The 16021-nt window shown below is 53.2% G+C and overlaps 1 protein-coding gene across 1 annotated transcript in view; it reads right to left on the reverse strand.

Annotated features, from left to right (window-relative positions):
- Nucleotides 1-16021, reverse strand: part of VWA2 (von Willebrand factor A domain containing 2) — a 45318-nt gene continuing 29297 nt past the window's right edge. The window contains exons 6-14 of the mRNA XM_072804751.1: nucleotides 15135-15329; nucleotides 11286-11419; nucleotides 10542-10674; nucleotides 8181-8236; nucleotides 5520-5627; nucleotides 4066-4641; nucleotides 2230-2781; nucleotides 1268-1393; nucleotides 1-460 (exon numbers count right to left, since the gene is read on the reverse strand). Coding sequence (XP_072660852.1) covers nucleotides 396-460; nucleotides 1268-1393; nucleotides 2230-2781; nucleotides 4066-4641; nucleotides 5520-5627; nucleotides 8181-8236; nucleotides 10542-10674; nucleotides 11286-11419; nucleotides 15135-15329 — 1945 coding nt within the window. The 3' untranslated portion in view covers nucleotides 1-395. The remainder of the gene's footprint in view (nucleotides 461-1267; nucleotides 1394-2229; nucleotides 2782-4065; nucleotides 4642-5519; nucleotides 5628-8180; nucleotides 8237-10541; nucleotides 10675-11285; nucleotides 11420-15134; nucleotides 15330-16021) is intronic.

Consider the following 16021-nt stretch of genomic DNA (forward strand, 5'->3'; position numbering starts at 1 on the left):
TTTCTTTTTTTCTTTTTTTTTTTTTTTTTGCAAAGCGAGCTTTCAAACAGGCCATCAAAAGTCTCCAAGCTCCTTTAGCTTCTCCTCAGGGGAAGTTGGCAGAGGAAACAAGCTCACCAGGGCATGGTCCAGGTACAGAAAGTAGGTATTTACTTACGCATCACGACTTTTCAACATCTGCATTAGTAGTGGGATCAGCGGCTACTGTGTCCCCAAGCAGTGTGGTCTGCAGTAGGGACAACTCTTCTCTGTGACTGAGGGAGTGGGCAGGAGGGTTCCGCACAGAGCTAGAGGCAGACGCTCAGAGGACCCGGGGAGACAGGACAGGACAGGGCAGGCGTGCTCTCAGGGTCGGGCACCAAGGCCTTCTGGGCAGTTGCCGAGGAAGGGTAGGGCTACTGCCCTCCTGCGGGTTCTCGGCGGGAGCCGCGTGCCTTGGGGGCGTCTCCTCTCAAGGACCCTGGGAGAGAAGTGAACCTTGAGGACAGGAGGAGGGTCCGAGTCCTCTCCTCACCAGCGGGCAGCCTGTGCACCCCTGCATGTCTCTCTCCCTCCACAGCCCAAGCAGAAACGAGATCAGAGGCCTATCTGATTGCCTTCAGGTCCAGCCACAGGAAGCCACACTCTGCTGGTGGCTGAAAATCTAAAGCTCTGAGGGGTGTCTTCTTCTGGTCGCTGGCTCCTCTAACTTGAAATTCATGAGCAGGAGCCCTAGGAAGCCATAATGCTGCCCACCGTGATGGACTGTCTGGTGCAGACCCCTTCTCTCCTGGACCGTGACTGCTCTCGGCTCCTACCACCAGTGCCTCCTCCCATCTTAGTGAGCAGAGAGAAACACTCCAGCACCCTCTACCTACCCACCCACCGCACCTGTGCCCTCGTCCTGTCTTCCAGCCACTCCACCCCCACCGTGCTCCCAACACAGGCCTCTCTGGAGACCCTCCTCCCAGCCGCTGTTTTTCTCACATACGCCTAGCACCACCACACTGCAGGTTGTTCTTATTCACTGCCCGTCTCCCCCACTGGCATGGGAGCTCCAGGAGGGCAGAGCTTCTCGTCGTGCCCCCAGCACAGCACCTGGGATGTGGGCGGCCCCCCCCCACCGAATATTTCATGCGGGAATGAACAGACAATTGCAGGTGGCCTTCTGCTGAACGAACACCTCAGACCCTGACTTCAGCTGAGTCCCTAGCGCTCAGTAGGTCTGAAGGCCCCTGCCCCCCACCCCCCTGCCATGCCCCACAGGCAGAGCCAGAGCCCCACTTACGGTTCCCACAGTGGGGGCCCTGCCAGCCATCCTGGCACTCGCAGCGGTAGCTTCCGTTCTGTAGGACGCAGGTGCCCTCATGCAGGCACGGGCTGGGTTTGCATAGGCTGACTGGCCGCTTGGCTTCTACAAGAGAAAACGGGCCCAGCGGGCCCAGCCTGGGTCAGCCCCAAGGCCCCCCCACCAAAGAAGCCCAGGACAGGGACGCCGGGGTGGGTCAGCAGTCAAGTGTCTGCCTTCCGCTCAGGGTTTGATCCTGGAGTCCCGCACTGGGCTCCCTGAATGGAGCCTGCTTCTCCCTCTGCCTGTGTCTCTGCCTCTCTGTGTCGCTCATGAATAAATAAATAAAATCTTAAAAAAAAAAAGCCCAGGACAGTGGTGAGGCCACAGAAGAATGTCTCACACCTCTCAGTGTCAGCACATGGTTGGTGGCCCATTCTACTTGGCTAGGTCAGAGACCCAACTTTCACCTGGCTCACCTACTGTACACAGAGACTCTCATCTCTCAAATGTGCTGTGCACACAGCAGTGTTTACTATTATGGATACACTTTTAAAGAGACAGAAAGGTGGTCACTGGCAAAAAGATGCCTTGGGGCCAGGCTGGCCTGGCTGGGTTTGTTCCTAGCTCTGTCATCACTATAGGTCAATGTCAGCTGGGTCCTTAGATTCCTGGGGAATCTGTAGGTATCCTAGCAAGGTCTTCTGTTCCAATGAAGTGCAAAAATTCTCGAGTTTGGGGAGAGGTACTGGGGTCACTTAAACTCTCTGCACCATCAGATGGGGCCAGCTGTGCCCACTGCAGTGTTTTATGTGAGCGGGGAGGTTAGCACAGAACCCAGCACTCAGAAAGCATGGGGTAGCTGGGAGGCACTGCCATCCTTGCAACCTGGTACCTGAGGGCTCAGGCTGAGTTCCCCTGGGGGGGATGGGACACCGTAGGCCAGGGACTCCCCCACTCACCTCCACATATCCAGTGGATGAGTGCATCCTGGTGGTACCTCAGGTCTGCGTAGGTGGCCACGTGGATCAGGGCATCCCGGGGACCTGCGAGCCTCCGCAGTGCCTCCCTCAGGACAGGCCCCACGCCCACCACCAGCACAGAGATGCCATTGTTCCTCAGCTTCTGGACAGGGACAGCTGCGTCCTCCGTGCCCATCCCACCTGTGAGCACCACCACAGCCTTGGGGACGCCAGGCCGGGCGCCCCTCTGGACGGTCATCACTTTGTCGTAGACGTGCAGCAAGGCTGTGCCTGCAGAGCCTGCCCCGCCCAGGTAGGGGGCCTGGCTCATGGCCCGCAGCACCGCCGCACGGGTGAGATGGGCGTCCAGCCCGAAGGCTGTCTGGACCTGGCTGCCGTACACCACCAGGCCGACCTGCGTCACATCTGGGTTCACCTCAAACTGGAGCATGCAGCTTCTCACGAAGCTCTGCATCTGGGCGAAGTTCTCGGGTCCCACTGAGGCTGAGGCATCCAACATGAAGAGAAGGTCCAGCGACTGTGTCCGGCAGCCTGTGGGGAACAAACAGAGTGAGCCTGGGGGCAGGCTGTGCCCAGCAGAGCCCCTCCTCTGGACCAGGCCAGCAAAAGAGGGGCTGCCTAGGTCGGGTCAGTGGCCGTCCTCCACCCTCTCCTAAGATATAAGGGCACAGGAAAGCCAGGCTAGCCCACATTCCCAGACTCCCCAGCAGACAGGTGTGGCCATGTATCTAAGTTCTATCTGATTGGACATGGTTGAAAATTGTACAGTTTCTGAAATCCGTCCTCAAAAGGAAGCTACTTGCCTTCCACTTCCCTTCTCCCCACTTCTAGCTGGCAGAGAAACAGTGATCTAGAGGTGGAACCACAAGATACCCAAGCCACCCTGCTGGCTGCAGCCATTCACTTCTGAACTATGACAGAAATAAACGTCTGTCCTCTGTAAGCCACTGAGCTCTGGGCGCCCTCATCCATCCCGTTACTGAGCACCTTCCGTGCACTGTACTCCATGCACTAATTATACCAAGTGGACAAAATGGGCCCATGCCTCCCCTCAATGGGACAGATATGAAACCAACGCAGAATCACAAATCCCATGACCAGGCATGGGTGGGGAGAAAGGGTATTATGCGAGGGATCTGCAGGAGCCATGACATAAGTAGATTGGGAGAAGGGGTCAGGGTCTCTCTGGGAGGAGTAAGAGTAAGCTGAGGGCTGGGTGGCGCGTCTAAGGCAGGGAGGGGGCTGAGTGGCCGCTCCCCCACCTTCACCCCATGCAGGGGCTGCAGAGAGGTCTGAGGGACCAACCACACGGAGTTCTCAGAGGCCAGGAGGAGTTCGGGTTTTATTCCAAGGCAGAAGGGAGCCAGCAGGAAGGTTTAGGTAGGGAGTGAGTGGATCAGACTTAAGGGTGTTTAAAAACCACTCCACCACAAGGAATATCTAAGAGGAGCCTAAGACGACACGATGACTAGCTGAATGCAGGGACCTAGAAAGAATCCTTGGAACAATGAAAGGTCACTAGGTAAAAACTAAGAAAGTCTCTTTAAAAAAAAAATTATATATATTTTTAAGAGAAAGAGTGTGTGAGAAAGAAAAGCATGAGCAGGGGTAGAGGCAGACAGAGAGGGAGCAACGACATCCAGCCGGGCAGGAAGCCGGATACAGGACTCGATCCCAGGATAACGACCTGAGCCCAAGGCAGACGCTCAACCACTGAGCCACACAGGCGCCCCGTGGGTTCCTTAATCCCGACAAATGTACCTTGTTAACGTCTTACCCGAGGACGCCCACTACTGCCGAGCACCGGGCCCTCACCTGGCTGCGGCCTGCTGCACAGCTTCTCCCGCAGCTCAGGGACTCGGCGGAACAGGTCCTGCGGGCCAGCGTAGACCAGGACGCGCTCCGGGCTGCCTGTGAGCTCCTCTAGCTCTGCGCGCACGGCCTCGGTGCCCACGGCCAGCAGGAGCAGCTCCCGGGCCCTGGCGTGGCGCGCGGGGCCGGCCACCTCGTCCTGGGAGGGTGACTCCGTGAGCAGGACCAGCACTCTGCGGGGACGGTCCTGGCCCGTCCTGGCGGCGCTCCCAAAGCCGAGCTCGGCCGCCCGCCGCAAGGCGCTGCCGGTCAGGGTGGCGCCGCCGCTGAACGGAACGCCGTCGAGGCTCCTGAGCAGGTCCGGCACGTCCTGGTACTCGCCCACGGGCACGGCCACCGCCAGCTCCCCGCTGTACCGGGCCACCCCCACGCGGGCCCGGGAGTCCTCGCTCAGCGACGCCTGCACAAACCGCTTCACGAAGGCCTTGGCCCGCAGGAAGCCCTCGGGGGTGGTGCCCGCTGAGCTGGCCAGCAGGAAGAGGACGTCGATCCTGCATTCCACGCTCAGCTTCGGGGCTGCTGGGTCACAGCAGCCGCCGGTCACGCTACGGCCACCCTAGAGATGCCCAGACGCCAAACCCAGCAGGAGAATCCTCCCTCCCAGCAGGGAGACGGGGCAGAGGGACGAGGTGGCAGGGGCCGCAGGGGCCGGGGATCTCGTCACAGAGTCAGACGGGGTCAGACACAGCTCTGCCTCCTGGCTCTCATTATGGGTCTCCCTCTGACCACCTTTTTAAAAGTTAAAATGGGATCTAGATCTTTCCTCCCTTATGGTCAGCGCTTCTTGCATCCTGTTTGAGAAATCTTTGTCTACCTCAAATCATGAAGATATGCTCCTATGTTTTCTTCTAGAGGCTTCACTGCTTTGCCTTTTATATTTAGATCTGTGATCCACCTGGAATTGATTTGTGCATAGCTTGTGAGGTAGGGGGTCAAGATTTAGTTCTTCTATATAGATCTCCAGTTGACCCAGCACTAGATTTTTAAAGTTATTAAAATTCTTTTACAATAATATATATATATGTATATATATATATATTTTTTAAAGTTCTTTAACAAGTTCCTACTATATGTCAAGCATGGTGACAAAGCACTTTATGTCTACCTTATTTAAAACTCTCAACAACCCTACAGGGTAAAAGCCTATCATAATCTTTATGTCATACCTTTAAGACCAAAAAGGGTTTAGGCTCTTTGCTCCTTTTCCTAGGAGAGGGGAGAAGAGACTCTGCCCAGGACCAGGCTTCAGAGTCAGACTGCCATCAGCCCATAATTGGGCTTAGCAACACTCAAGGCCCCATTTCTAACTAGGAGCTAGCGGGATGGGAAGTGGATAGCAGGAGCCCAGGTCCCACTGCTCCCCAATGGCCAGCCTTGGAAGTCCCCTGCATACGTACCGCAGTTAGCCCCCACTCCGAAGGCTGGCGGACAGAGGCAGTGGTACCTGTCCAGTCCTTCTGGAACACATGTGCCTCCATTCTGACAGGGCTGTGAGTCACAAGGGTCTATCAAAGAGATGCCTGTTAACAGCCTCGCATGCCAGCTCAGATGCATGAAAGGGTTTGTGCAGAGGTGGGAGTCTAGCAGCCCAGCCTGCCCCACCAGGGCCCAGCTCCCTCCTTCCCCCAAGAACACTAGGTACCCAGCCACAACACCTGTGGCAAAGAGGGCAAGGAAAGCAAATGAGGTACATAAAGGAGGGGCTGGGTGTGGGTGTAAAGGACACTTGGTGGCAGGCTCCGTAAGGCCTTTTGTGAATTACAGGCTCATTGGGGCGGTGCCAATGGGCCCTGGACTGTTATGGCCTCCAAATTCATGTGTATTAGTCCTAACCCTCGGTACCTTGGAATGTGACTGTATTTGGAGAGAGGGCCTTTAAAGAGTTCATTAAGGCTAAATGAGCTCATAGGATGGGCCCTAATCCAGTCTGACTCATAAGAGGAAGATCCCCTAGAGATGTGCGCAGAAGGAAGGCCACCTAAGGATACAGGGAGAGGACGGCCATCTGTAAGCCGAGCAGAGAGGCCTCCGAAGAAACAGAACCTGCTGACACCTTGATCTCGGACTCCCAGCCTCCAGAACCGTGAGAAAGTCAGTTTCTGTTGTTTACGCCCCTAGACTGTGGTAGTTTGTTATGGCAGCGCTAGGGAACGGCATTAACATCCCTTCATCACCCCCGCCTGCTGAGGTCTAGAGATGGCCGTGACGATGAACTGGTGTTGGACCCAGGCTCAATAAGGATGAAGACTGCAGCAGCATCACGGTGACCACGCAGGTGTCACAAGACAGGGAACACCGCGGCACAGGAGGTGCTTCCTCAAGTTCTATATGGTTGTCCTTAACGGCCTCTGCAGGCTGACACAGCAAAACAGCGAGCCTTTCCGGGCACCTTAATTCACTGCAGCCAGCCCAGTATCCTCTTCCAAGAAGGGATGATGAAGACTTGTCCCATGGTACTATTACGAGGATTACTCAAACTAACCCATGGAAAGTCTTAGCATAAAGCCTGGCACCAGGCAAACACTCCATAATAGGTATAGACAGTATTTGGTTTTGGATGTGAGGTCCAGATTCTGGGCAACGTCTCTTTTAAAGGGGATATTTTGCACAGGAAACCACGGCCCATGTCAAAATTGGGCCCATTCTGAAGTGTCCTGTGATCCCCTATAGTCAGTATGTAAGCTCCTGGTCAATTTCCTTATCAATTCCTGTAAAATGCAGATAATACCACATGACCGTCCTCCCAGAGTTAGAGACAACAGACAGGATCTTCATGAATTCATGTGTCTTATATTCAAGGAGCTTACTAAGTAGCTGAGTGTGGTTACTGCTAGAACTGGTGATTTCTGTCCTTTCTACAGACAAATGCTGATATACTACTTGTTCACTGAAATTAAAGTGTATGCTGTGCGATGGCAGTAATTACTGAGGCTCACTGCGGGCACCCCGGCCTGCTGTTCTGTCCTCTGGTGTATCATGGAAATGACTGGGGAACTCAACAACAGCACCCACTCTGGCCTTTCACTGGGCAGCTAGTACGTGCTAGGTACTGTGCTAAGCACCACACATGCATGATCTCACCTCACTGCCCAATGGGGTGCATCCTATAAAGACGTTTTGGATGGGAGAACTGAAGCTCAATGACTAGAAGTCACGTGAAGATCAGACAGCTGGAAAGGGGTAGAGCTGGGACTCAGACCCAAGTCACTGTGGTTCCAAAGCCTTATGTGCTCCAACTTTAGTTTCCGAGCAAAAAAAACCCCATCTTTCACTTTCTGCTGTGTTCCAGAAATGTGGGAACTTTACAACAGGATGCCCAGGCGATCACCAAACCCGGGGATGGGAGCATCACTGGCTCTGCTTCCAGGATATGTGCTCCTTGCCTCATCAGGAGAAGCAAATCCATGGGGGACTGATACCAACACACCTGAGTGTAATTTCTGTACTCCCAGGTCAGTGGGCAGGAAGGGGCGGCACTAGACCCCTGGATGAGGAGCAAGGAGACCCACTGAGGAACAGGTTGAATGATGCCTAATGGTATTGGTAAGTCTGACTGCGTGGGACTTTGGAGCTGATGAAGCACTCCTGTGAGCATTACCTACTGAATCTTCGCCAGGATCCCACTGATGATGGGATACCCCCTATCACACCGTGTAAGGAAATGGGGATTCCAGACAAGGGACAACCATTATCCCTGTTTCACAGTGGAGGAAACAGGCTTAAGTGTCTGGCCTGGAGTTTGGTGCTGGATGTGAGGCTTTCTGTCTGCAAAGCTGGTGCTCAATGTGCGCCCTCCTCTGCATCTTGTCAATGCAAGGGGCACTGGTGAAGGAAGGCTATTCCAAAGTCTCCTGTCCGTTCTTAGTGAAAAATACCACCGAGCAAAGGAGGAATGAATACAGTTTGAACATGTTCCTCTGCCTCTGAAATGCCATGTCTCTCCGCCCCAGGGCTGGTTCCCACCCCACTCTCTGCTCCTAGAGTGCAAACACCCCTTTAGAGGCCAGCCAAGTGCCAGGGGCCAGAAAGAGCTAGAGAATCGAAGAAGCAGACTGTACCTGGGCAGGTGGTCCTGTAGCAGGTGGCAGGGTGGGTTATGAACACTCTCTTCCAGCTATAATCCAAGGGAGCAAATGATAGAGATCAAAGGTTTAACCTGGAAGGTTATTTGAAGTGCTAAAAGCTGATAGGAGATTCTAAAGCAGATGTTGGTCAAGAAAGACCACCTTGTTTCCCTTGATTCTACCCCAGCTTTTAGCTACACATGGGTTAGGGAACATTTCAAACTAACCAGAAACAATTTTTAAAAATGTAAGTTGGCTTTGTCAGAATTTGAAAATAATCTGTGTTCAAAACTCTGAACTGTGGGAAGAGTGTCCTATTATGAGTTACTTTCCGGGGCTAGCATACAGAGAGGGAGGGGAAGGGCAGGAAATTGTGGAAATCAGGCAACTAGATTGTGGCTGTTACTCCTCCAGGCTGCCCACCACGGGGGCAGGCTAATTGGGCTCACCTCTAGGGCAGAATTTTCCCTGGAGCAAAACATCCACTTGGGATAAAGGCCAAGTCAATTATGAACTTGAGGAGTTGCTGAAATCCAAAGTTTGCCAAGTTGCCAGCTCATTAAAGAGAAATCTTCTCCCTTTCCACATCTGCTCCTAATGACTTCATAAAACCACAAGTCCTAGCCCAGAAAGTGCTTCAGACTCCTCCCAGGCCTGTAGTGGGAATTGGTGGTGTTGGAGCAGAGACTGGCCCCAGGACCTTGCCTGGATCTGCACATGGCTCCCTCCTGAGCTCCCTCAGGTCTGGACGCTGTGCCAGGCCTTCTCTGCCCACTCTATTTAATAAACAAACTGCACCCCTGCTTCCCAACCACCACCTCCCCACCCTGACGCATCCCTTCCTTCTTTTTCTCTGTAGCACTTCTCACTACCTAATAGTTCATTTTATGCATTCATTGATTTGCTGCTGCCTTCTGCCACTGGAGTATCAGCTCATGAGGGCAGATTTGCTTCTGAGGCATTCATGCTGATTCTCCAGGACCTGGGACATGCTGGGCAGAGAGGAGACCCTCGGTGAGGGTTTCCTGAATGAGGGAGTTGATGAAGAGCTTACTATATGCAGGCGTCATTCCAGAAACCTGCAATATTAGTGCGCTCTACATCCACAACCCCATGGGGTAGGTACTATCATTAGCCCCCTCTCAAATATAGAAGGAAGGGGGTGGGAGGGTCCCAGCTCCTAAAGTGGCCACGTTGGAATTAAAAGCTCAGCAGCCTGACTCCAGATTCTGAGCACAAAGCCATGACATGTACCCTCCGCCAGCCTCTCTTGGGGCTCCCAACTCTGAATGCCTCTGCCTGGTGCCACTGAGTTCCCACATCTCTCAGGACTGTTCAAGCAGCCTCTTCTCCATGATGTCCCAGGGAGGACAGGCCCCATCCTGGCACCTGAGACACCTGACGGTCACTGGTCCTCTTGTCCAATGCCTTGTCCTCAGACCATGGGCTTCTTGAGGGCAGTGTCACTGCACACTGCTTGGCTCAGAGCAGGCACTTAGAACATGTTCAGTTGCGAACAAAGAACTGCGTCCCCTCACTTGAAAGCTTGGGTTCTGAAGAAGGCCTCTAGTGGCCTCTGACATGGCCCTATTTCCCCTGACCCATGTGCAGGGCCTGGCCCTTTCCTCCAAGATGGTCTTTGGATGCTCCATCAGCCCAGCGCAATGGCTCATGGCTTCTCAGCCAACCATTTCATTGCTCTGTGTCTCCTGAGCTCATGACTGAGGGCAGGCCACAGGGCAAAGATGCAGCTGGTTCAAACATTACCCCTGGCTCTCCAGGAAAGGCAAGAGGATGGGACCACCAGCTGCTGATCTGCTGTACTGCAGGTAGCCTGGACAAAGTGCCAGGGGACAGTCCAGGAATTTTTGAGAGAATGGTTGACCACCGAGCAGCAGGTGCTCAAGAATGCCCGGGCGCTCTGACAGATGCTGTACCCCACATGGCCTCCACCACTGGAATTCAACCAAGACCTTAAGCCTCCCGCCTCCCTTGGCCCCATAAATACAGAAACCAGTCTTCAGAGGAACCAAATGACCAGACCACTATCCTAAGTCCAGACCATGGTCCTAGAGGACTGGCTTTGGCTCACTTATGAGCCTTCCAGAACAGCCGTGACCCTGTCCCCTCGCTCACTATGGGCACCTAGGCAGTGTGTCTACAAGACTCTGCCACTGTGTAGCTAGGACCCTCCCTGGGGCTCCATAACTCTGCCCCTGTCTCCCTCCCACGTCTTCTCTGATCCCTGTCACACTCTGTGGCCACTCAGCTCACAGCATGTGAGCACGCAGCTTTGGGGGCCTCCATCTCCACCCTGGTGCGCCCTTGGCCTCTGACCCCAGCAGGAGGACAAACCTGGAGAAGGGACAGAGTGCCGCCAGCACGGCATCACTCCGCCGCGATCCTCTCCAGCACAGGACACTGCCGACAAGCTCCCTGACCGTCTCCAGCGTCTTGCGCTCACAGGGGTGAGGCTGGACCTTGCAGTCTGTGTCCACAGGGCACAGAGAAGATGAAGAGGACAGGGTTACGCCTCCTTCCCCCCAGCCGTGGTTCCATCACCCTCAGCCCCAGCTCCCCTCTGCCTCTTGCAAGGCGGGGCACATCAGGGCAGGAGTCCTGCTCTGCGTGGTGGCTGGGCAGCCGGTCTCTTGAGTGTTTCCTCTGCACACAGTTTTTATATCTTACGCACATGTGTACCTCTCACATAACGTGTGCCTGGTCAGACCATGACAATGACAACTAGGAATGCAGAGCCCTCCCCGCCCAGCTGAAGTGTCCCTGTGCTGACCATGACCAGAAAGCTGACTCGGCTCTTCTCCCTGAGGAAGTGGACAGGCACAGGGCCTCCCTAGATCTGGGTCCCAAAGCCTGGACCCCTCTAACCCATAGAGACAAGCCAGGTTCCCAGCTGAGAAAGCCCACAGGGCCTGACACAGGGAGGTAAATAGAGCAGGGTACCCCAGCACCAAAGTTGCAGACCCCATTCCTCTTGCCTTCCCCCTTCCTGGGGAGCCTCCTGACCTCTTGCCTCAGGGAACCATTCCCACCCCACTTCCACATGGGCAAGACCACTCCTTCCAGCCTGGAAGGCCTTACCTGGAGAGGCAACGGTGCAGACAGCAGACTTGCTGAGGGTGCTTAAAAGACCATTGGTAGCATCCTCCACCTGTTCAGCCATCAGCACATGCTGTTCCCTTGGCTCGCTGGCTAGTCTGTGCAGCTCCTCCCATCTGTCCCCAACCCCAGCAGAGAAGTTAGAGCAGCTCACTGTCTACCTCTCACCCTCCTGGCCACCCATCCCCTACACCATGGGCTCCTTGTGGACAGCAACACAACCCCACTGCTCCAGAAGCCACTCAGCTACAACCTCCTCCACCTAGGATACAGGTAAGGTCCAGAAGTGAACCACAGAAAGCCCCCAAGGATGCTCAAGCACGGGTCATAATGTGTGCATGCCCAAGTTCACAAGCTTCCTCAGAGGACAGCCTCACCCTCGGAACCACCAGCTCTTATTTGAGTCACGGTCCTCACAGATGTAGTGACTTGGCTGGGTCACCCATAGCTGATGAGAAAAATTTAACCAGAAAGGAAATGAAAGAAAGTGGTTGGGGGCGGGGGTGGCAAAAGAGGAACAAACAAGGATAGCTCGTGATAGAGAAAAATCCTGAAGAATGGTAAACGGGCCATACACACTCAAAAGTCGGCAACGTGAGGTTGTGTGGAGGAAGGAGTACACTTCGACAGCCAGAGGGCATTGCTCTTAGGGCCCAGGCATAAGGACCTAGGCATGAAGGAAGCGTTAAATGATGTTGAGAAACCTTTCTGGGAAGTCAGGGTAGTCACTAATGCATTTAGAATCTGGCCCATCAGAAATTCAAGGTTTGGCAATATGGCAAAAACTTCATTTATCTCTAAAATTCACTTATGTAAAAGTCCCCATTCTCCTTCGAAGTCATATAAACCAGACATGCCTCCCCCAGGGTGAGGATGGCACCTGGCAGACACAGGGCAGCTTCTAAGTCCTAGCCTTGCAGTAGCATTCAGAGGGCAGCTCTACCTGACCCAGCAGCAGATTCTCCCAAAAGCCAGAGCTGAGAACCATCAGAAATGGGGGCTCAATGAATATTAAAAAGAGGAAAGAGTCATGTTTTTAATCCCATAGCAAGTCTCACACTGCCCATAGCAGTGGTTCTCAAACTTCGATGGGCATCAAAATCACTGAGCGCCAAATAAACCACCAATGGAGGCACCTGGCCCCAGAGTTCTGGATTCTATGGGGCCAGACCCGACTGTGTGCATTCCTAGCACATTCTCTCTTGCTGAGGCTGCTGGTCCAAGAAACACACTTTGAGAACCACTGGTCAACAGTGACCCAGTCATTTACCAGCAGTTGGGGGGAATGGGTCAGGAAGGCTGAGAAACCCAACGGCGGGCTTTTTCAGATAGTTCCTATAGCTGTAGCTCACGACATTCAGAGCTGAACAATGTCCCCTCTCCTGATTGATAGCTTCTCGATTCCTCTAAGTGATGGATACTCACAGTAGGCCCCCAAACTCACCCTCATCCAGAACCAGACAAGCATAGACCCTGAGAACGAACACTCAGAACCCAGTGGTACAGCAACTTGACAGAGCCATTTTCTGCCTGCTTGGATCAAATAATAAACATTTGAGCTCATATTCTTTTTTATTTTTCTTTCCTAGTAATTCATTTTTATTGTATTTCTCTAAAGTATCAGGCCATGATGGATTAAAAAACATAACAAAACAAAACAGACCTCCACCACAGACCATCTGAGAAGCACTGCTCAGCTAGCAGCTGGAGAAAAGAGCCCCAGAATGGGCCATGTATTTCCACTGTCCGATGGCCTCCATCCTCACAGACAAACCTTTGGGAAACTGTGATGTGCAACATACTCTACTGGGCACCATGTGGGAGGGGGTAGCAGGTGAGCCAGGAAGTGACACTTTTGTCTCCTTTCCCACCGAGTTTATTTCCTTGTATGTGAGGATACACAAAGAGCCCATGACAGGGTGGTCTGTGTTAAATACCCACTCGCTGCGCGTAACAACAGCCCTCGAGGATGGTGGTAGCGACGGACAGCACCACCAGGACATGGCATGGCCCGGGATATCCCCTGGGTACCGAACATGCTGGTCCTTGGTGGTCTTCCTAGGCAATCATCAGGGAATAAATGCCAACCTCAAGTTCAATGTCTACCCTCTCTCTAGGAGGAGAGACCCAGACTCGACATCCGGCTGCGGACTCAGCTACCCTACTCAGATGTCCCATGTGCTCCTCAAATTTGACCTGAAACAGAACTCTACTTCCCTTATTCTCGAGTCTTCCACCATCTCAGTAAACAGCAATACCTTTCACTGTGGGGCTCAGGCCAAAATCCTTGACTCTTCCACATTCAATTCATCGGCCACTCCACTGCTCAGCCTCCAGGACACAGCCTCCGTCCAACCATTCCTCAGTGGGTCGCAATGCTTTCCCACCACACACCACCACCTTCTTGTCTGAGCAGCTCCAAAGGCTGCCTACCTAGATGCCCCCACTCCTCCCGATATTGCTTCTCCTTCTACCTCACCCTGCCAGTCTATTCCCTACCTGGCAGTTGGTGTGTTCTAAAAACATTGGCCAATACCTGCCATTTCCCTGCTCAAAGCCACCTAAAGACTTCCCAACCTACACTGAAGCCTTGACTATGACCCACTGAATCTCTAGACCTGACTCCTACCTAGCTCTTCTATCCCATTTCTTATAATTTACCTCATTTACCAGCTTCCAGACAGTCCCTGGCTGTCTTTCTGCTCCTCTCACACTGGGCACCATGTGGGAGGGGGTAGCAGCTCAGGCAGTAAGCGAGCTACTGCCTCAGGGCCTTGGTACTTGCCACCCGCCTGCCTTGCCTGTTCTCTTCCCTGCTGTTTGGAAGGAAGGCTTGCTTCTCCTTTCACTCAAGTTTCTGCTCACAAATCAACTGCTGCCAGACTTCTCTCTCTAAAATAGCGGAGCTCTCTAATTCTTGTCACTCTGTTAACCTCCTCCCTTACTACTTCTTCGCATTTTAATTCCACCTGAAATGATATTACTTATTCACTCACTTGTGTTTCATCCAGTTAACTTTCCTAGAAACAGAAGCTTCATGAAGGCAGGTACTTTGTACTGTCTCTGTATCCTGACAACTTAGAAGAACATAGCATCTGGCATATTGACAGAAAGAATTTTAAAATGTACTAAAATTAATGAAGAGATCTCATTAATTACTACGTAGGCCCAGTACCCAGACCAGAGTCATGTCGCTTAATACCCACAATAACAAGGGGCCTCTCATTTTCAGGCTGAGAGCAAGGAGGACCTGTGGAAAACACATTTCAGCTTCTAGAGAACGTGGTTGGAGAGGGGAGCAGCTCATCACAGACCCCCCCACTCTCCTGGCCTCAGGAGTGGGTCTGTGACTCAAGCTAATGAGGAGCCTTTCTTGGATTATTCAAATGGAAATTGGAAACATGAGTCTTTTCTCTGCGGGGTGAGCTGGGTGCTGCCTACAGCCAGAGTTCCAGGTTCCTTCGAGGGCCAGGCTGAGGGAGCAGCAGGTACGCATGGAGGACAGACAGGATCTTCATGACGTTCAAGTCCCCAGCTCCTGCTCACCCCAAGACCCCACACTCCCCGATCCACCCAGTTCTATTAGATGAGTCCAAGAATTTCCATTTCTGCCCAAATGAATTTGAGTCCAGTTTCTGGCACTTACAACCAAGTATTCAGACTAAATCAGAGACAGTGCACTCTCTCAGGCTTCAGGCTCCCTGCAGTCTGGCACAACATATGACAGAGCATGGGAAGGACCAGGGTGGCTTGCCCAGATCCCCTCCCTTCCCATGGCTGTGGAGTGTCTCCACAGTCTCCAGGGCTACCCAGAGTGACCGAGGCTCTTACCTTGGAAACCGGACCCCGACAGCAAATATGGTGACGCCTCTTTCCTTCAGCTGCTTGGTGGGCACTGCCACATGCCCTTGGGACCTCCCATCAGTGATGACGATGAGGATCTGGGGCACAGAGGCATTTCTCCCTCCAGGGAACCCTCTGCGCAGAAGGTATTTCAGAGCAAGGCCTGTCTCTGTGCGCCCTCCTCTGAGCTCACACAGAAGGAGAAAACAAAGACAAGGGTCAGTCACCCACAGACATGATACTGGAATGACAGCCTGAAACGAGGGGCTCCTCCATTATTAGTGACAGCCACTTTCTCCCAGCAGAGGGTCAGAGTGACCATTCTAGCAGGGGGTGTGCACTTCCTCATGCTCTGAAACACAATGAAGACTAGAAATGAGCTTTTCCTGTGGACTGAAGATTCACCCTGCACACTTCTGTTGTATTCCAGGACGATGTCATGCTTTGTGGGTCTTCTGACTCTTTTCCCGCACCCACCCTACCCCCACCTCCAGTGACAGCTCAGGGCTGACAACCCTCACTGTGTGTCTAACACCCACCTGTCTGTATCATTCCCTTCTTGTTACAGCTCAGCATCTCCTTGGAGTGGAGAAAGCAAATTCCTGAACTTAAGAATATTGTGTGAATCTGTAGGAGTGAAGGACAGGGCTTTGATCCAAGGGTCTGAGGAGGCTCACTTCCAGCTCAAGGTTGGGTGCTGGAAGGCTGAACTGCTGGACGACTTCCAGATCAGGGGACGTTACAGTGGTCCCACCTCATCACAGCCTCTCGTTAGAGGGATGGTCTACTGAGCTTGGAATCCCAGCACAGAATCTCTATTAAATCTTACAATAGGAGGCTCACGCAGGTGTCCTCATGGGGAGAACTGTCTGCTC

This window comes from Canis lupus, chromosome 29, assembly GCF_048164855.1.
Source record: "Canis lupus baileyi chromosome 29, mCanLup2.hap1, whole genome shotgun sequence".
In the NCBI taxonomy this organism is placed as follows: domain Eukaryota; kingdom Metazoa; phylum Chordata; class Mammalia; order Carnivora; family Canidae; genus Canis; species Canis lupus.